Source organism: Nerophis lumbriciformis, linkage group LG08 (genome assembly GCF_033978685.3).
Source record: "Nerophis lumbriciformis linkage group LG08, RoL_Nlum_v2.1, whole genome shotgun sequence".
NCBI lineage: Eukaryota > Metazoa > Chordata > Actinopteri > Syngnathiformes > Syngnathidae > Nerophis > Nerophis lumbriciformis.
The window spans coordinates 45,595,001-45,612,500 of NC_084555.2; the positions used below are offsets into that span (position 1 = coordinate 45,595,001).

Consider the following 17,500-nt stretch of genomic DNA (forward strand, 5'->3'; position numbering starts at 1 on the left):
CTAATTATTGTGTATTTATTTATTATGTTATTACTTATGGAGTATATTGTCAATACATTGAGAACAGGAACAGAATTAGTCAACATAAACAAGTATTAAATGATTATATTTGCACATTACTTACACATACAAAGTCTCCAAGGCAGAAGCGTATTAGAAAGTATCCAGTAACAAACGTTTCCGCATCACTCAACCTACTGCGTCATGAGCTTAACGACATGAATTGTTGTGGCCGCGAGGTGTTGTCAAAAAACAATTACCACTCCCTTTCATCTTAAAGACAGCGTAAGTCCATTACAGACGGATAATAATAAATAGGTTAGTGTTTTTTTTTTGTTATACCTGCCATTGTTCTCTGTTGGACTCATTTCACTTCATCAAACCTTTTCTAACGGCCCATTACCAACGTGCTGACTTCACTGGTTTTGGGTTTTGTAGAATCTGACTATTTGGCCGGTGGAAGCAGCACTTCTCAGTCTGCCTCATGTGACTTTTTTTTTTGGCAATCAGCTCAGCGCCGGCGTGAGACCAGGATGTCCTGTTTGGCCGAGATGGGACGTGTCCTGTGCCCTGGCGTCCGTCGTGCTGACCCGCTTTGCTTTGTGTTGAAGGTCCGGTCCGCTGCACGTACGCTCAGAGGAAGACGGAGCTGCAGCACGACGTCGGGCCCTTCGGGTACAGCTCCGAGTCCGACCTGCTGGTGGGTCGCCGCCGTGAAGGGGACATCGGCAGGAGGAAACGCTCCTCAGGTAGAACATGGAGGAAAAAGCCCACCGTTTATGTTAAACATGCTTCACTTTTTACAGTATCTGGCAAGCACCGTTTTGTCCTACTAATTTCAGCGATCTTTGAACTCATCGTAGTTTCTTTACATGTACAACTTTCTCCGACGCTGCCACAGAAAGACCTGTTTTATGCCACTCCTTCTTTGTCTCATTTTGTCCACCAAACATTTTATGCTGTGCGTGAATGCACAAAGGTGAGCTTTGTCGATAGCTAATATAGACACTTACATCATGTGTTGCCTTCATTATAACACTTACATAAGACTTTTAAAGTCATTTTGATAGTAGGCTAATCTAAACACTAACATTATGTGTTGCCTTCATTATAACACTTATATAAGGCCTTTAAAGTCATTTTAATAGTAGGCTAATATAGACACTTACATCATGTGTTGCCTTCATAATAACACTTATATAAGACTTTTAAAGTCATTTTGATAGTAGGCTAATATAGCTAATATAGACACATCATGGGTTGCCTTCATTATAACACTTATATAAGACTTTTAAAGTCATTTTGATAGTAGGCTAATATAGACACTTACATCATGTGTTGCCTTCATTATAACACTTATATAAGACTTTTAATGTCATTTTGATAGTAGGCTAATATAGACACTTAAATCATGTGTTGCCTTCATTATAACACTTATATAAGACTGTCAAAGTCATTTTGATAGTAGGCTAATATAGCTAATATAGACACTTACATCATGTGTTGTCTTCATTATAACACTTATATAAGACTTTTGAAGCCATTTTGATAGTAGGCTAATATAGCTAATATAGACACTTACATCATGTGTTGCCTTCATTATAACACTTATATAAGACTTTTAAAGTCATTTTGATAGTAGGCTAATATAGCTAATATAGACACTTACATCATGTGTCGTCTTCATTATAACACTTATATAAGACTGTCAAAGTCATTTTGATAGTAGGCTAATATAGCTAATATAGACACTTACATCATGTGTTGCCTTCATTATAACACTTATATAAAGCTTTTAAAGTCATTTTGATAGTAGGCTAATATAGACACTTACATCATGTGTTGCCTTCATTATAACACTTATATAAGACTTTTAGAGTCATTTTGATAGTAGGCTAATATAGACACTTAAATCATGTGTTGCCTTCATTATAACACTTATATAAGACTTTTAAAGTCATTTTGATAGTAGGCTAATTTAGCTAATATAGACACTTACATCATGTGTTGCCTTCATTATAACACTTGTATAAGACTTTTAAAGTCGTTTTGATAGTAGGCTAATATAGACACTTACATCATGTGTCGCCTTCATTATAACACTTGTATAAGACTTTTAAAGTCGTTTTGATAGTAGGCTAACATAGCTATTATAGACACTTGCATCATGTGTTGCCTTCATTATGACACTTATATAAGACTTTTAAAGTAATTTTGATAGTAGGCTAATATATTTTTACTTGCAAGCATTGTCGTTGTATTGATAATAATTATTATTTCATGACACTTACCGGTAATATCTTTTAAGGATTTTCATAGTAAAAAGCAAAAAAGCGCTTGAAATAAATGGGATCCATGATTAGTAGTATTATTATACACACGTCAGCAGTTGTAAAAATGACGGACAGGAAGGCAAGAAACACTTTTTATTTCAACAGACTCGTGCGCCGTATACCTGCCGTCAAAACTCTAAAGACCGTCCGCACACTTCCTGTCTTCACAATAAAAGCGTTGCTAACAAAATAAGAGTCTCAGGAATCTAGCGAGCTACGGAGTTTGCCGCCAATGTATTTCTTGCAAAGTGTATAAAAAGGAGTATGGAAGCTAAAAAAAACAACCACTATCTTGTGGTGTGTAAAAAGTGGGTCTCCAAAAATGTAATGTGGGACCCCATTTTTATGACTTGACATGGACTTGTTTCTTCAGCATTGTCCACACGTTTAAGTCAGGACTTTGGGAAGGCCATTCTAAAACATTCATTCTAGCCTGATTTAGCCATTCCTTTACCACTTTTGACGTGTGTTTGGGGGTCATTGTCCTGTTTGAACACCCAACTGCGCCCAAGACCCAACTTCTGGGCTTTTCCTGAAGAATTTGGAGGCAATCCTCCTTTTTCATTGTCCCATTTACTCTCTGTAAAGCAGCAGTTCCATTGGCAGCAAAACAGGCCCAGAGCATAATACTACCACCACCATGCTTGACGGTAGGAATGGTGTTCTTTGGATTAAAGGCCTCACCTTTTCTCCTCCAAACATATTGATGGGTATTGTGGCCAAACAGCCCAATTTGTGTTTCATCTGACCACAGAACTTTCTTCTAGAAGGTCTATATTTGTCCATGTGATGTCAAACAGTACATTTTTGGGGTCCCACTTTTTGATAAGCGTTTAGAAAACAAATGATAAATGTATTCATGATCCTGTTGTATCTCACATTCTATATTGTGTTTTGGAAAAAAGGTTGTCATAAATGTTACTTCATTCATTTAAAAAAAATAACACAAAAGAAAACAAATATTTATGCACAGTTAAATGTATTCGCTGCCGGTATTTTTTTCTATATTTTTATTGTAATATTTTCAGAATGTGTTTGTTCTATTTTTGGCCAAAGTAGGACAAAGAAAACAATCTGAAGTTGTCTTTGCTTTTTTAGTTTTAATGCCATGATTTTAGTAGTGCACAGATTTTCCTCCACGCGGCCCCTGAGATAAAGCAAGAAAAGGCCAAGTCTGACATAGAAATACGTGTTTAGATACGCGCTAATTTGTCTAATAATAACTCTTGTCAACACTTAGCAGTATGATCTGCAGTAAAAAAGTTTGTTCCTCAACAAACTACACTTACCTGTAATCTAACCTGAGTCATTAAGTACGTGACAGATATTTTTAGCAAGCAGGCAGAAATGCAGTTCAACCACTCTTCATCTTCTTCTTCCTGCTTTGTGACCTCGCCTTGTTGCTAGGCAGAATTCATGAGACGCAGCTCACGAAGGAGCCTACACCATAAGAATAAATATTAATAATTATAATGATTAACTTGCCTTTTTTTCATTACAGCACCATCTGCTGGAGCCGGCAGCTCAGTCGCCACAAGTGTACCGTGAAATAACAGTGGTACTGTTTTTCCATTTACAGTAACGCACTGTAAAAACAACCATAGATTTTACAGTTGAAAAAAACTGGCAGCTCAGTTGGCACAGTTTCACCGTAAATGAATGGTGTTTTTTGTTTTTTTCTACACTGAATTACAGTAAATCTGTACCACTTTTATTTTTACGGTAACATTTTGGTAACTGAGCTGCCGGTTTTATACCCTAAAATCTACAATCATTTTTACAGTGCATTACTGTAAATGGAAAAACAGTACCACTGCTGTTTTTACAGTAAAATTCTGGCGAATAGGCTGCCATTATTGGTGTTTTTTGTCTAAATTCCACGTTTTGTTTTTATAATGCATTACTAGTGTAAATAGAAAAACTCTACCATGGTTATTTTTACAGTAAAATTCTGTCAATTTAGCTGTCTCTTTTTTTTTGTCATAAAATCTAGTTATTTTTACAGTAAAAAACTGGTGACTGACAATTGCATCGTAAAATAAATGATGGTTTAAACACTGAATTACTGTAAATAAAAAAATAAATATCATTACTCTTATTTTTACGCTAAAATTCTGTCAATTTAGCTGTCTATTTTTTTTTTGCCATAAAATCTATAATTATTTTTACAGTAAAAAACTAGTGACTGAGAATTGCACCGTAAAATGTATAATGGTTTTTACACTGAATTACTGTAAATAAAAAAATTAATGTTATCACTCAAATTTTTACGCTAAAATTCTGTCGATTTAGCTCTTTTTTTTCTTTTTTTTACCATAATATCTACAGTTATTTTTACTGTAAAAAACTGGTGACTGAGAATTGCACGGTAAAATGTATGATGGTTTTTACACCGAATGACTGTAAATTTAAAAAAAATGTTACCACTCTTATTTTTACGCTAAAATTCTGTCAATTTAGCTGTCTTTTTTTTGTTGCCATATCTACATTTATTTTTACAGTAAAAAACTGGTAACTGAGAATTGCACCGTAAAATGAATGATGGTTTATACACTGAATTATTGTAAATAAAAAAATAAATTTTACCACTCTTATTTTATGCTAAAATTTTGTTGATTTAGGTCTTTTTTTTCCGACCATAAAATCTACAGTTATTTTTACAGTAAAAAACTGGTGACTGAGAATTCCACCTTAAAATGTATGATGGTTTTTACACCGAATTACTGTAAAAAAAAAAAAAAAAAATTGTTACCACTCTTATTTTTACAGTAAAATTCTGTCGATTTAGCTCTCTCTCTCTTTTTTTTTTAATCGTAAAATCTACTTTTTTTTTTACAGTGCATTACTACTGTAAACAGAAAAACAGTACCATGGTCATTTTTACAGTAAAATTCTGGCAACTGAGCTGCCAGCTTTTTTTTAACTTAAACAATACTGCCGTTATTTTTAAGGAAAATCTACAGTTATTTTTACAATAAAAAAAACTAAACTAGTGCCAGAATTTTAACTGTAAAATCTATGGTGTTTTTACACCAAATTACTGTAAATAACAGAAAAATTGTACTACTGTTATTTTTACGGTAAAACTGAGCTGCCAGTTTGTTTGTTTTTTGCCATAAAATAAACGTTATTTTTACAGTAAAAAACTGGCGACTGAGCGGCCAGAATTTTACCACAAAATGTGTGGTGTTTTTCACATTGCATTGCTATAGATAAAAAAAACTGCATCGCTGTTTACAGTAAAATTCTGGCATGCAAGTTTTTTTTTTACGGTAAAATCTACATCTGTAGTTTTTACAGTGCGCTACTATAGATTGTTCATTTTTAGGGTAAAATTCTGGCAACCATCTACTGACAATGTAGACTTTCCTCCATTTGGTTTCATTATTTAACGTCTAAAGTGTGATTTATTTGTATTGTCGCCTTATCATAAACGATACATTTGATATATTTAGAAAAAAATGAGCATTTTCAGCTCATTCCAGTCTGAATATGTTTTCTGCCGGCAGATGTTCCTCAGGAGTTGAGCACGTCCATGTTTGAGCTGAGCAGCCCTGACAGTCCTCACACGCAGGTCAGTGTCACGTCCACACCTTGGCAAACATGTGACGCTAACTAACCTGCCTTCGTCCCGCAGAGTTCGGAGTCCACGTCCAGCATGGTCAGCACGCCGTCCTCCGTCATGGACTCCTTTCAAAGCAGCACAGGTACCGCAACGTTCCGTTTCCACTGCAGGGAAGGGACAGGAAGCCAGGCAATTGAAAATCACTGATTTGGACTGCAAGTATAGAAGGCCTAGGGAAATGGGGAATGACCAAATTTCAGAGGTCAAATCAAGGTCACAACCTGACATTGATTAAACATCGTCAAAAAGCATGTTTCAACGTTGTATTTGTATTGTTGAATATTGGTTGGGAAATGACCAAATTTCAAAGGTCAAATCAAGGTCACAACCCGACATTCATTAAACATCGTCAAAACGCATGTTGTTTCAACGTTGTAGTTGTGTTGTAGAATATTGGTTGGGAAATGACCAAATATTAAAGGTCAAATCAAGGTCACAACCCGACATTGATTAAACTTTGTCAAAAAGCATGTTGTTTCAACATTGTAGTTGTGTTGTAGAATATTGGTTGGGAAATGACCAAATGTTAAAGGTCAAATCAAGGTCACAGCCTGACATTGATTAAACGTCCTCAAAAAGCATGTTGTTTCAATGTTGTAGTTGTGTTGTAGAATATTGGTTGGAAAATGACCAAATGTTAAAGGTCAAATCAAGGTCACAGCCTGACATTGATTAAACGTCGTCAAAACGCATGTTGTTTCAATGTTGTAGTTGTGTTGTAGAATATTGGTTGGGAAATGACCAAATTTCAAAGATCAAATCAAGGTCACAACCCGACATTGATTTAACGTCGTCAAAAAGCATGTTGTTTCAACGTTGTATTTGTGTTGTAGAATATTGGTTGGGAAATGACCATATTTCAAATCAAGGTCACAATCTAACATTGATTAAATGTAATCAGAAAGCATGTTGTTTCAACGTTGTATTTGTGTTGTGGAATATTGGTTCGGAAATGACCAAATTTCAAAGGTCAAATCAAGGTCACAACCTGACATTGATTAAACGTCGTCAAAAAGCATGTTTCAACGTTGTATTTGTGTTGTAGAATATTGGTTGGGAAATGACCAAATTTCAAAGGTCAAATCAAGGTCAGAACTTGACATTGATTAAACGTCGTCAGAAAGCATGTTGTTTCAACGTTGTATTTGTGTTGTGGAATATTGGTTCGGAAATGACCAAATTTCAAAGGTCAAATCAAGGTCACAACCCGACATTGATTAAACGTCGTCAAAACGCATGTTTCAACGTTGTATTTGTGTTGTAGAATATTGGTTGGGAAATGACCAAATGTTAAAGGTCAAATCAAGGTCAGAACTTGACATTGATTAAACGTCGTCAGAAAGCATGTTGTTTCAACGTTGTATTTGTGTTGTAGAATATTGGTTGGGAAATGACCAAATTTCAAAGGTCAAATCAAGGTCACAACCCGACATTGATTAAACGTCGTCAGAAAGCATGTTGTTTCAACGTTGTATTTGTGTTGTAGAATATTGGTTGGGAAATTACCAAATTTCAAAGGTCAAATCAAGTGTTAGCATGTCTGTTAGCGTGCGTGTTAGCTCCCGAAGGTCGTAGCATTCCTGCAAACCAGGCCTTTCTATTGTGTCACTGTCTTTCTACTGAATTTGTGTTTCTATTGTGTTGTTTCTAATGTGTTGCTGTGTTTGTTTTGTGTGTTTTGTCGCAGAGTGTGTGCCTCGGACGGACGGCGACGTGTGCAGGCTGTGTGTGCGACTGAGCTACCAGGAGGAGACGGAACAGGTGTGGATCACGTTGGTGCAGGTAAGGTTTCCTGCGAGCCGACCAAACGGGACAGTAGAGTCCTTTGTGGAGCTCAGACACTGTCAATGGACCCTCTGTGTGTCCACAGGAAGTACTAATCAAAGGCCAGAGGAGAATGCGAGAAAGGGAAAGTCAGATTTTTTAGTGGGCGGAGCTTATGTTGTGAATTTGAACTCTAGTTTTTGCTAGCAGCTGTAACAGCAGCTTTTTCTTAGGTATTCTTTTGGTGTTATTATTCTGGGTGCTTGTTGCTAGGCAGAATTGTTCCCCCTAACCCCTAAAGAAATTGGCTTTACTGTAAGAGGAAGGACAGGAAGACAAAGTAAGCCCAAAAAGCATTAAAAGGATTATGATTATGATTCCCCATTCGGTACTCTATATTGAGTTTTTCATAATAATACACTTGTTCCCCTGCGGCCTGTCGTAGTTTGAGTAATTCTGATTGACTTACCGAAAGAACCAATCAGAGACCAATCCATAAATTATTATGCCTAAAACTAGCCAACCACGGAGGGCACCATGCAATGTAAACCAATCAGAAGCAACCTAAGGCGGGTCTTTGCGTCTTTATTTTTAGTATGTCCAGTGTCCTCCTGTCCCTCACTGACACAAGCGCCTCCAACTGCGTGCCAATAGTTTGGCCGGCTTTCCGGATCAGTTTAAGTCCCTTGTGCTGGTGCTGCTCCCCCAACAAACCACTGCAAAGTACAGGGCACTGGCCAACAACACACTGAAAAAAAGATCTCAAACAGCTTGCCGCACACGTTAAAGTTAAAAGTTAAAGTACCAGTCACACATTTGACCCATCCCCTTTTTTGGGAGGTCAGGGGAGCAGAGAGCAGCAGAGGTGGCCACGCTCTGGAATCATTTTGGTGATTCAACCCCAAATTCCAACCCTTGATGCTGAGTGCCAAGCAAGGAGGTAATGGGTCCCATTTTTATAGTCTTTGGTATGACTCGGCCGGGGTTTGAACTCAAGACCTACCGATCTCAGGGCGAACTGTCTGGAATGGTTGTGGACTTGGAGAAGGCATTCGACCATGTCCCTCGGAAAGTCCTGTGGGGAGACCTCAGAGAGTACAGGGTATCGGATTGTCTGATTGTGGCGGTCCGCTCCCTGTATGATTGTTGCAGTAAGTTGGACCCGTTTCCAGTGAGGGTTGGACTCCGCCAAGGCTGCCCTTTGTCACCGATTCTGTTCATAACTTTTATGGACAGAATTTCGAGGTGCAGTCAAGGCGTTGAGGGGATCCGGTTTGGTGGCTGCAGGATTAGGTCTCTGCTTTTTGCCCTTGATGTGGGCATCAAGGCTTCACCTGGCCAGGATCTTAAGCTCTCACTGGATCGGTTCGCAGCCGAGTGTGAAGCGACTGGGATGAGAATCAGCACCTCCAAGTCCCAGTCCATGGTTCTCGCCCGGAAAAGGGTGGAGTGCCATCGCCGGGCTGCGGAAGAGATCTTGCCCTACGTGGAGGAGTTCAAGTACCTCGGAGTCCCATTTTTATAGTCTTTGGTGTGACTCGGCCGGGGTTTGAACTCACGTTCTACCGATCTCAGGGCGGACACTCTAACCACAAGGCCACTGAGCAGGTTAAAGGACCTAAGCTTCCTCAAGAAAAAGAGTTTCGACTTTCTCGCTAAATCTAACATTTTTCCGACTCCTCTTAGTGACTTTCTTTCTCAAAAGCGACTCGTGACAAATCGAGCAACTTTTTTGGATGTTTTGGAGACATGAAAGTGCGTATCGCTCTAATGTCGTCAACGCACAAGCGGCAGCTGAGCCTTTCCTCACAGGCAATCCCCTCTCTGAATGTCTGCTCTTACACAGCTGGTACTGAAAACACATTTCCTTGACAATAAAGTTCCATCCCATTCCGGTCAGAGAAGAGGGAAGACGCACGCTCACTCTGTGCAAAAACTGCCGCTGTTTCTGCCTTGGTTTACAGAGTGAGATTAACGTAAATATTTAATCATTCACTACGTTTCCACGCTTGGGCATGACGTTAAAGCGCATCCGGCAGTGGAGGCTCCTCTGTGGGGTCTTGGGGCACTAGGAGGTTAACCCCTTTACTATTGTTACCCTTGGTGGCCCTTGGCAAAGGCCTAGTACCTGACTGCCCCCTAGCCAGGGATACGGTGAAGACCTCAACGACGGCGCAGGCGGAAGACGGGGTAGATTTAAGAACTACCTCAACGGCTGCGATGGCGGAAGAAGGCTGCAGCAGAAAAGGGTCCCCAGTTGTCTTGGACTCCATGCCACTGACCCCGGACCCGATTCTGTCAAGGATCGTGTGGTGACTGTCTGTGCACCAGTCTCCCCACGTTAAACAAAGTCACGCACAGGCATCCTCCATAAAGGGATACCCCCCTACCAGGAGGATCGTCATACTAGTTCGAGTGACCGCCGATGATGACGCACTAAATTAGTCTGATTTCTCAAATAGTTTTTTTGTTGTTGTATTTCCATTCCTACGTGTGAAGTCCATGCATTCTCTCTAATGCGACTATAGGTCAAACGCTATGCGCCTCCCGTACACTGGGGGGCGCTTATTCGTTTCAGCGTGGATAGCTGAATTATTTTCCGGTTGATCTATGACGTCATGCTAGGATTCGCGGATCCTTGCAACTTGTTTTAATAAATAATAATAAATGGGTTATACTTGTATAGCGCTTTTCTACCTTCAAGGTACTCAAAGCGCTTTGACACTATTTCCACATTCACCCATTCACACACACATTCACACACTGATGGCGGGAGCTGCCATGCAAGGCACTAACCAGCAGCCATCAGGAGCAAGGGGTGAAGTGTCTTGCCCAAGGACACAACGGACGTGACTAGGATGGTAGAAGGTGGGGATTGAACCCCAGTAACCAGCAACCCTCCGATTGCTGGCACGGCCACTCTACCAACAACGCCACGCTAATAAAGTTCCATCCCATTCCGGTAAGAGCAGAGAGGAGACCCACACCCACTCTGTGCAAAAACTGCCGCTGTTTCTTCTTTGGCTGAGATGTAAATGTTTCATGACGGTCACACTTGAAATAAAAACAAACCAGTCGTTCACGTTAATGAGCCAGTCAGTAGATTTGGTTGGTTTGTGAATACCACAACCCTTCAGTTTTTTGGTCAAATTTGATACTCTAACATTTAACAAAGTAGAACAAATACAACTAAACTAAGAATGAACAGTAGAAAATTCATTTACAGTTCTAATTAGAGATGTCCGATTACGGCTTTTTTGCCGATATCAGATATTCCGATATTGTCCAACTCTTAATTGCCGATTCCGATATCAACCGATATATACAGTCGTGGAATTAACACATTATTATGCCTAATTTTGTTGTGATGCCCCGCTGGATGCATTAAACAATGTAACAAGGTTTTCCAAAATAAATCAACTCAAGTTATGGAAAAAAATGCCAACATGGCACTGCCATATTTATTATTGAAGTCACAAAGTGCATTATTGGTGGGGGGACGGGGTTGAGGTAGGGGTGGGGGTTGGGAGGTAGCGGGGGGTGTATATTGTAGCGTCCCGGAAGAGTTAGTGCTGCAAGGGATTCTGTGTATTTGTTCTGTTGTGTTTATGTTGTGTTACGGTGCGTATGTTCTCCCGAAATGTGTTTGTCATTCTTGTTTGGTGTGGGTTCACACTGTGGCGCATATTTGTAACAGTGTTAAAGTTGTTCATACGGCCACCCTCAGTGTGACCTGTATGGCTGTTGACCAAGTATGCCTTGCATTCACTTGTGTGTGTGAAAAGCCGTAGATATTATGTGACTGGGCCGGCACGCAAAGGAAGTGCCTTTAAGGTTTATTGGCGCTCTGTACTTCTCCCTACGTCCGTGTACACAACGGCGTTTTAAAATGTCATAAATTTTACTTTTTGGAACCGATACCGATCATTTTGAAACAGATACCGATAATTTCCGATATTACATTTTAAAGCATTTATCGGCCGATAATATCGGCAGTCCGATTTTATCGGACATCCCTAGTTCTAATCATAGTTTGCATTTTTTAAACTCACTTTTTATGTCTCTCACTACGTTACTCCACTCTCAAACAGTTTCCATTGTAATCAATTTTGCAAATGAGGCAGCCCTGTTAATACAATAACAATCATTGCACTACTCTTTAAGAACTAACACTGCCACACTAGTTTCAGTTAGATTGAAATATTCTTCTTGCTTCCAATCACTAGTGTTCAGAACTCAAGCTTCCAAAGGACGGGACGCCAAAGCCAAAGATCCGGATCAGAGGAATCATCAGCATTCCCAAAGCTGTGCACTTCAAGAGCTCCGTCAAAGAATACTGTCAGGTGATATGTTACGTGACTCACATGTGTCTGTATTGGAGCATGCTGCATGACATAGGTATGTTAGCATGTTGCATGACTTGTCTGTATGTAATGTAGCATGTTACATGACTTATGTATGTTAGTATTGTACACTACTTATGTTTCCTGACTTATGTGTGTCTGTAAAGTACCGCATTTTTCGGAGTATAAGTCGCTCCGGAGTATAAGTCGCACCGGCCGAAAATGCATAATAAAGAAGGAAAAAAAACATACAAACCCCGTTTCCATATGAGTTGGGAAATTGTGTTAGATGTAAATATAAACGAAATACAATGATTTACAAATCATTTTCAACCCATATTCAATTGAATATGCTACAAAGACAACATATTTGATGTTCAAACTCATAAACATTTTTTTTTTTTTTTGCAAATAATCATTAACTTTAGAATTTGATGCCAGCAACACGTGACAAAGAAGTTGGGAAAGGTGGCAATAAATACTGATAAAGTTGAGGAATGCTCATCAAACACTTATTTGGAACATCCCACAGGTGAACAGGCTAATTGGGAACAGGTGGGTGCCATGATTGGGTATAAAAGTAGATTCCATGAAATGCTCAGTCATTCACAAACAAGGATGGGGCGAGGGTCACCACTTTGTCAACAAATGCGTGAGCAAATTGTTGAACAGTTTAAGAAAAACCTTTCTCAACCAGCTATTGCAAGGAATTTAGGGGTTTCACCATCTACGGTCCGTAATATCATCAAAGGGTTCAGAGAATCTGGAGAAATCACTGCACGTAAGCAGCTAAGCCCGTGACCTTCGATCCCTCAGGCTGTACTGCATCAACAAGCGACATCAGTGTGTAAAGGATATCACCACATGGGCTCAGGAACACTTCAGAAACCCACTGTCAGTAACTACAGTTGGTCGCTACATCTGTAAGTGCAAGTTAAAACTCTCCTATGCAAGGCAAAAACCGTTTATCAACAACACCCAGAAACGCCGTCGGCTTCGTTGGTTCTGAGCTCATCTAAGATGGACTGATGCAAAGTGGAAAAGTGTTCTGTGGTCTGACGAGTCCACATTTCAAATTGTTTTTGGAAACTGTGGACGCCGTGCCGTGTCCTCTGGAACAAAGAGGAAAAGAACCATCCGGATTTTTATAGGCGCAAAGTTGAAAAGCCAGCATCTGTGATGGTATGAGGGTGTATTAGTGCCCAAGACATGGGTAACTTACACATCTGTGAAGGCGCCATTAATGCTGAAAGGTACATACAGGTTTTGGAGCAACATATGTTGCCATCAACGTTGCTTCATAGTAAAAGAGTGCAGGTACTAGACTGGCCTGTCTGTAGTCCAGACCTGTCTCCCATTGAAAATGTGTGGCGCATTATGAAGCCTAAAATATCACAACGGAGACCCCCGGACTGTTGAACAACTTAAGCTGTACATCAAGCAAGAATGGGAAAGAATTCCACCTGAGAAGCTTAAAAAATGTGTCTCCTCAGTTCCCAAACGTTTACTGAGTGTTGTTAAAAGGAAAGGCAATGTAACACAGTGGTGAACATGCCCTTTCCCAACTACTTTGTCACGTGTTGCAGCCATGAAATTCTAAGTTAATTATTATTTGCAAAAAAAAATTTTTTTTATGAGTTTGAACATCAAATATGTTGTCTTTGTAGCATATTCAACTGAATATGGGTTGAAAATGATTTGCAAATCATTGTATTCCGTTTATATTTACATCTAACACAATTTCCCAACTCATATGGAAACAGGGTTTGTACATTGAAAATACACGCAACCCTAACTAAAAAATGCCGGACATTTGAGGCATTTAAGAAACTCCGCCTTGACAGCTCCGCAAAAGAGGACATGTCCGGTGAAAAGACGACGTATGGTCAGTCTAATGTAATGTAGCATGTTACATGATTTATGCGTGTTAGTATTGTACACTACTTATGTTTCCTGGCTTATATGTGTCTGTAAAGTAACATGCTTCACAACTTATGTGTGTTTCTAATGTAGCATGCTCGAAGACGTATTCGTGTTAGCATGTTTCATGAACTATGGGTTTTAGCATGCTACATGACTTATGTGTTTATACTGTAGCACGCTACATGACTTATGTATGTTAGCATGCTACATGATGTATGTGTGTTTATAATGTAGCATGCTTCGCAACGTATATGTGTTGGCATGCTACATAATTTGTGTGTTTGTAATGTAGCATGCGACATGAGGCATGTGTGTTTGCATGTTTCATGGCCTATGGTTTTTAGCAGGTTACATGACTGATGTATGTTGAGAGGATGGTATTTTATTTGATTTTTTTGTCATAAAAAAATACAATCATGTGTGCTTACGGACTGTATCCCTTGCAGACTGTATTGATATATATTGATATATAATGTAGGAACCAGAATATTAGTAACAGAAAGAAACAACCCTTATGTGTGAATGAGTGTAAATGGGGGAGGGAGGTTTTTTGGGTTAGTGCACTAATTGTAAGTGTATCTTGTGTTTTTTATGTTGATTTGGTAAAAAAGAAAAAAAAAAGAAAAAACATTACAAAACATTTTTTTTTTTTAATTTCTTGTGCGGACCGGTACCAATCGATCCACGGCCCGGTGGTTGGGGACCGCTGTTTTAGACCACACTAAAATAGCTCTTTTTAAAACATGCTAACATTTTGCAAAACTGAATTTTTACCTTTTGCGTGAAAAACCTTTTTTTTTCAAACTTTGAGCTCTGTTATTTTCTTTACGTGAGACCGTTGATGTTTTGTCTACTTTACAAGTGTGAGTTGCGAAAATGCTAACACGCTAACAATTGCTATGCTAATAGATCACACAAAATAGCAAGTAGAGGACCAATTATCTCAAAATAAGGACTAGAAATCATTCCTGGTAGTCGGGTGCAAATAAATGAGGCCATATTATTGTTTTTTTTTTAAGTCATAGCCACAAGTTTTGTGTGTTTTTACATTTCCTTGGTGTGAGCCAATGTGTTTGTTGTTAGCACGCAAGCTAAAGCTGCATCCTGTCACTCTTTTGTTTCCTCCAGCACGCATCCTTCATGGAGACCTTCGTGTTTGCGCTGAGCCTCCAGACGCTGCGCAGTAGCGCTCTGGTCCTCCGGCTGCAGACGTGCGTCCTCCAAAAACGCACGGTGGCCGAGGGCGCCATCTCGCTACGGCAGCTCGGGCCCCAGGAGACCGAACACTGGCTGCACCTGAGAGCTCCGCGCAAGTCCTCTGTGAGTCTTTCTCTTCAGAGTACTTTGTGTCAGAGTACTTCTCTTCAGAGTACGTTGTGTCAGAGTACTTTGTGTCAGGTTCAAATACTGATGACATTTATTAAACAAGACAAGAAGCAAAGAATCAAACAGAGACAAAATTCAATGTGGTTCAGTGAGGAGAAACGTCTACATCTGTACCCTTGTACAGTGTAATTACTAGGGCTGCAAATCTTTGGGTGTCCCACGATTCGATTCAATATCGATTCTTGGGTTCACGATTCGATTCAAAATCGATTTTTTTTTTTTTCGATTCAACGCGATTCTCGATTCAAAAACGATATTTTCCCGATTCAAAAGGATTCTCTATTCATTCAATACATATGATTTCAGCAGGATCTACCCCAGTCTGCTGACATGCAAGCAGAGTAGTAGATTTTTGTAAAAAGCTTTTATAATTGTAAAGGACAATGTTTTATCAACTGATTGCAATAATGTACATTTGTTTTAACTATTAAATGAACCAAAAATATGACTTATTTTATCTTTGTGAAAATATTGGACACAGTGTGTTGTCAAGCTTTTGAGATGCAATGCAAGTGTAAGCCACTGTGACACTATTGTTCTTTATTTTTATTTTTATAAATGTCTAATAATAATGTCAATGAGGGATTTTTAATCACTGCTATGTTGAAATTGATACTAATATTGATACTGTTGTTGATAATATTCATTTTTGTTTCACTACTTTTGGTTTGTTGTGTGTCGTGTTTGTGTCTCCTCTCAATTGCTCTGTTTATTGCAGTTCTGAGTGTTGCTGGGTATGGTTTTGGAATTGGATTGCATTGTTATGGTATTGCTGTGTATTGTTTTGTTGGATTGATTAATTAAAAAAAAATAAAAATAGAAAAATAAAAAAAATGAAAAAAATAAAAATCTATTTAAAAAAAAAAGAGAATCGATTCTGAATCGCACAACGTGAGAATCGCGATTCGAATTTCAATCGATTTTTTTCCCACACTCCTAGTCATTACGTTCTGCCAAAAGATTACACTCCTCCTCCTTTTATTTGGACCTTCCCTGACCACATGGCCATAGCTGTTTCTAAAGGACGAGGGTCGTAAGCAGTTCACAGAAAAGGTCATAAACAATTCACAGAAAAGGTCGGTTCAAAATAGAAGTTGTAAAACAGTTCAAAAAGAGGTCCATAAAACAGTTCAAAAAGAGGTTTGTAAAACAGTTCAAAAAGAGGTTTGTAAAACAGTTCAAAAACAGGTTTGTACAACAGTTCAAAAAGAGGTTTGTAAAACAGTGGAAAAAGGAGGTTCAAAAAGAGGTCGTCTAGAAATTGGGCAGATCCTGCCTTCTCTCCGCTTTGTAGTCCTTGGGTTAAAACAATATCTTTCTGTTGATTACAATACCTGCGATGAGGTGGCGACTTGTCCAGAGTGTACACCGCCTTCCGCCCGATTGTAGCTGAGATAGGCTCCAGCGCCCCCCGCGACCACGAAGAGAATAAGCGGTAGAAAATGGATGGATGAATGGATGATTACAATACATGAAAGAAAACAGAAAACCCTTCATGTTGCTTCCCCCCTTACACAGTGGAGTTTTACAAGCCTTCTTCTTGGTAGGTTTCAAAGACAGCTTTTGGTCTTCTCGCTGGGAACTCATTTCAACACAAAGTTTTTGTGACAACTTAGATAAAATGATTCTAACACTTGGTGTAGGTGCACCTGTGCAACCTGACCTTAATAAATGAATAAAGGGGATGGGTCACATGTGTAAACAAAGCGTTTGATAATGATAATGGAGGTTTATTTAAAAGTGGGCCAACCCGCCTTGCAGCTGTTACCGCCGAGGCGGCAGTGAGAGAATGTTCCAGGAATGTCGCCGCTCGTTAGCTAGGTCCTCGTCGCCGCGGCAACATCCCGCACGAGGCCTTAAGCCACACCAAAAAAGAAAAGACCAGAACAAAGTCCTGTGTTTTCAAGTGAAAGGGAAGTCTGCAGATTTTTTTTCTGGCATGTCTGACATTTTTTCTTGGAAGGACACAACAGTTGTTCTCGGAAATGACTTTTTTTTTTTTAACTGAAAGAAAGACACATACCGGCAGAGAGAATGTTGTACTTATGGAAATGACTTTCCAGTAACTTTTAAAATGAGAAATATATGATTTTTTTCCCCTTAAAAATATGCAACTTTTTTCTTGT

The 17,500-nt window shown here is 39.2% G+C and overlaps 1 protein-coding gene across 1 annotated transcript in view; it reads left to right on the top strand.

Moving 5' to 3' along the window:
- The window catches only part of LOC133611319 (tandem C2 domains nuclear protein), a 27,295-nt gene that overhangs the window by 4,092 nt on the left and 5,703 nt on the right, over window positions 1-17,500 (top strand). Inside the window, exons 4-9 of the mRNA XM_061968016.2 lie at window positions 612-749; window positions 5,843-5,907; window positions 5,971-6,040; window positions 7,646-7,740; window positions 11,949-12,065; window positions 15,117-15,308. Of these exons, the coding sequence (XP_061824000.1) occupies window positions 612-749; window positions 5,843-5,907; window positions 5,971-6,040; window positions 7,646-7,740; window positions 11,949-12,065; window positions 15,117-15,308 (677 nt within the window). The remainder of the gene's footprint in view (window positions 1-611; window positions 750-5,842; window positions 5,908-5,970; window positions 6,041-7,645; window positions 7,741-11,948; window positions 12,066-15,116; window positions 15,309-17,500) is intronic.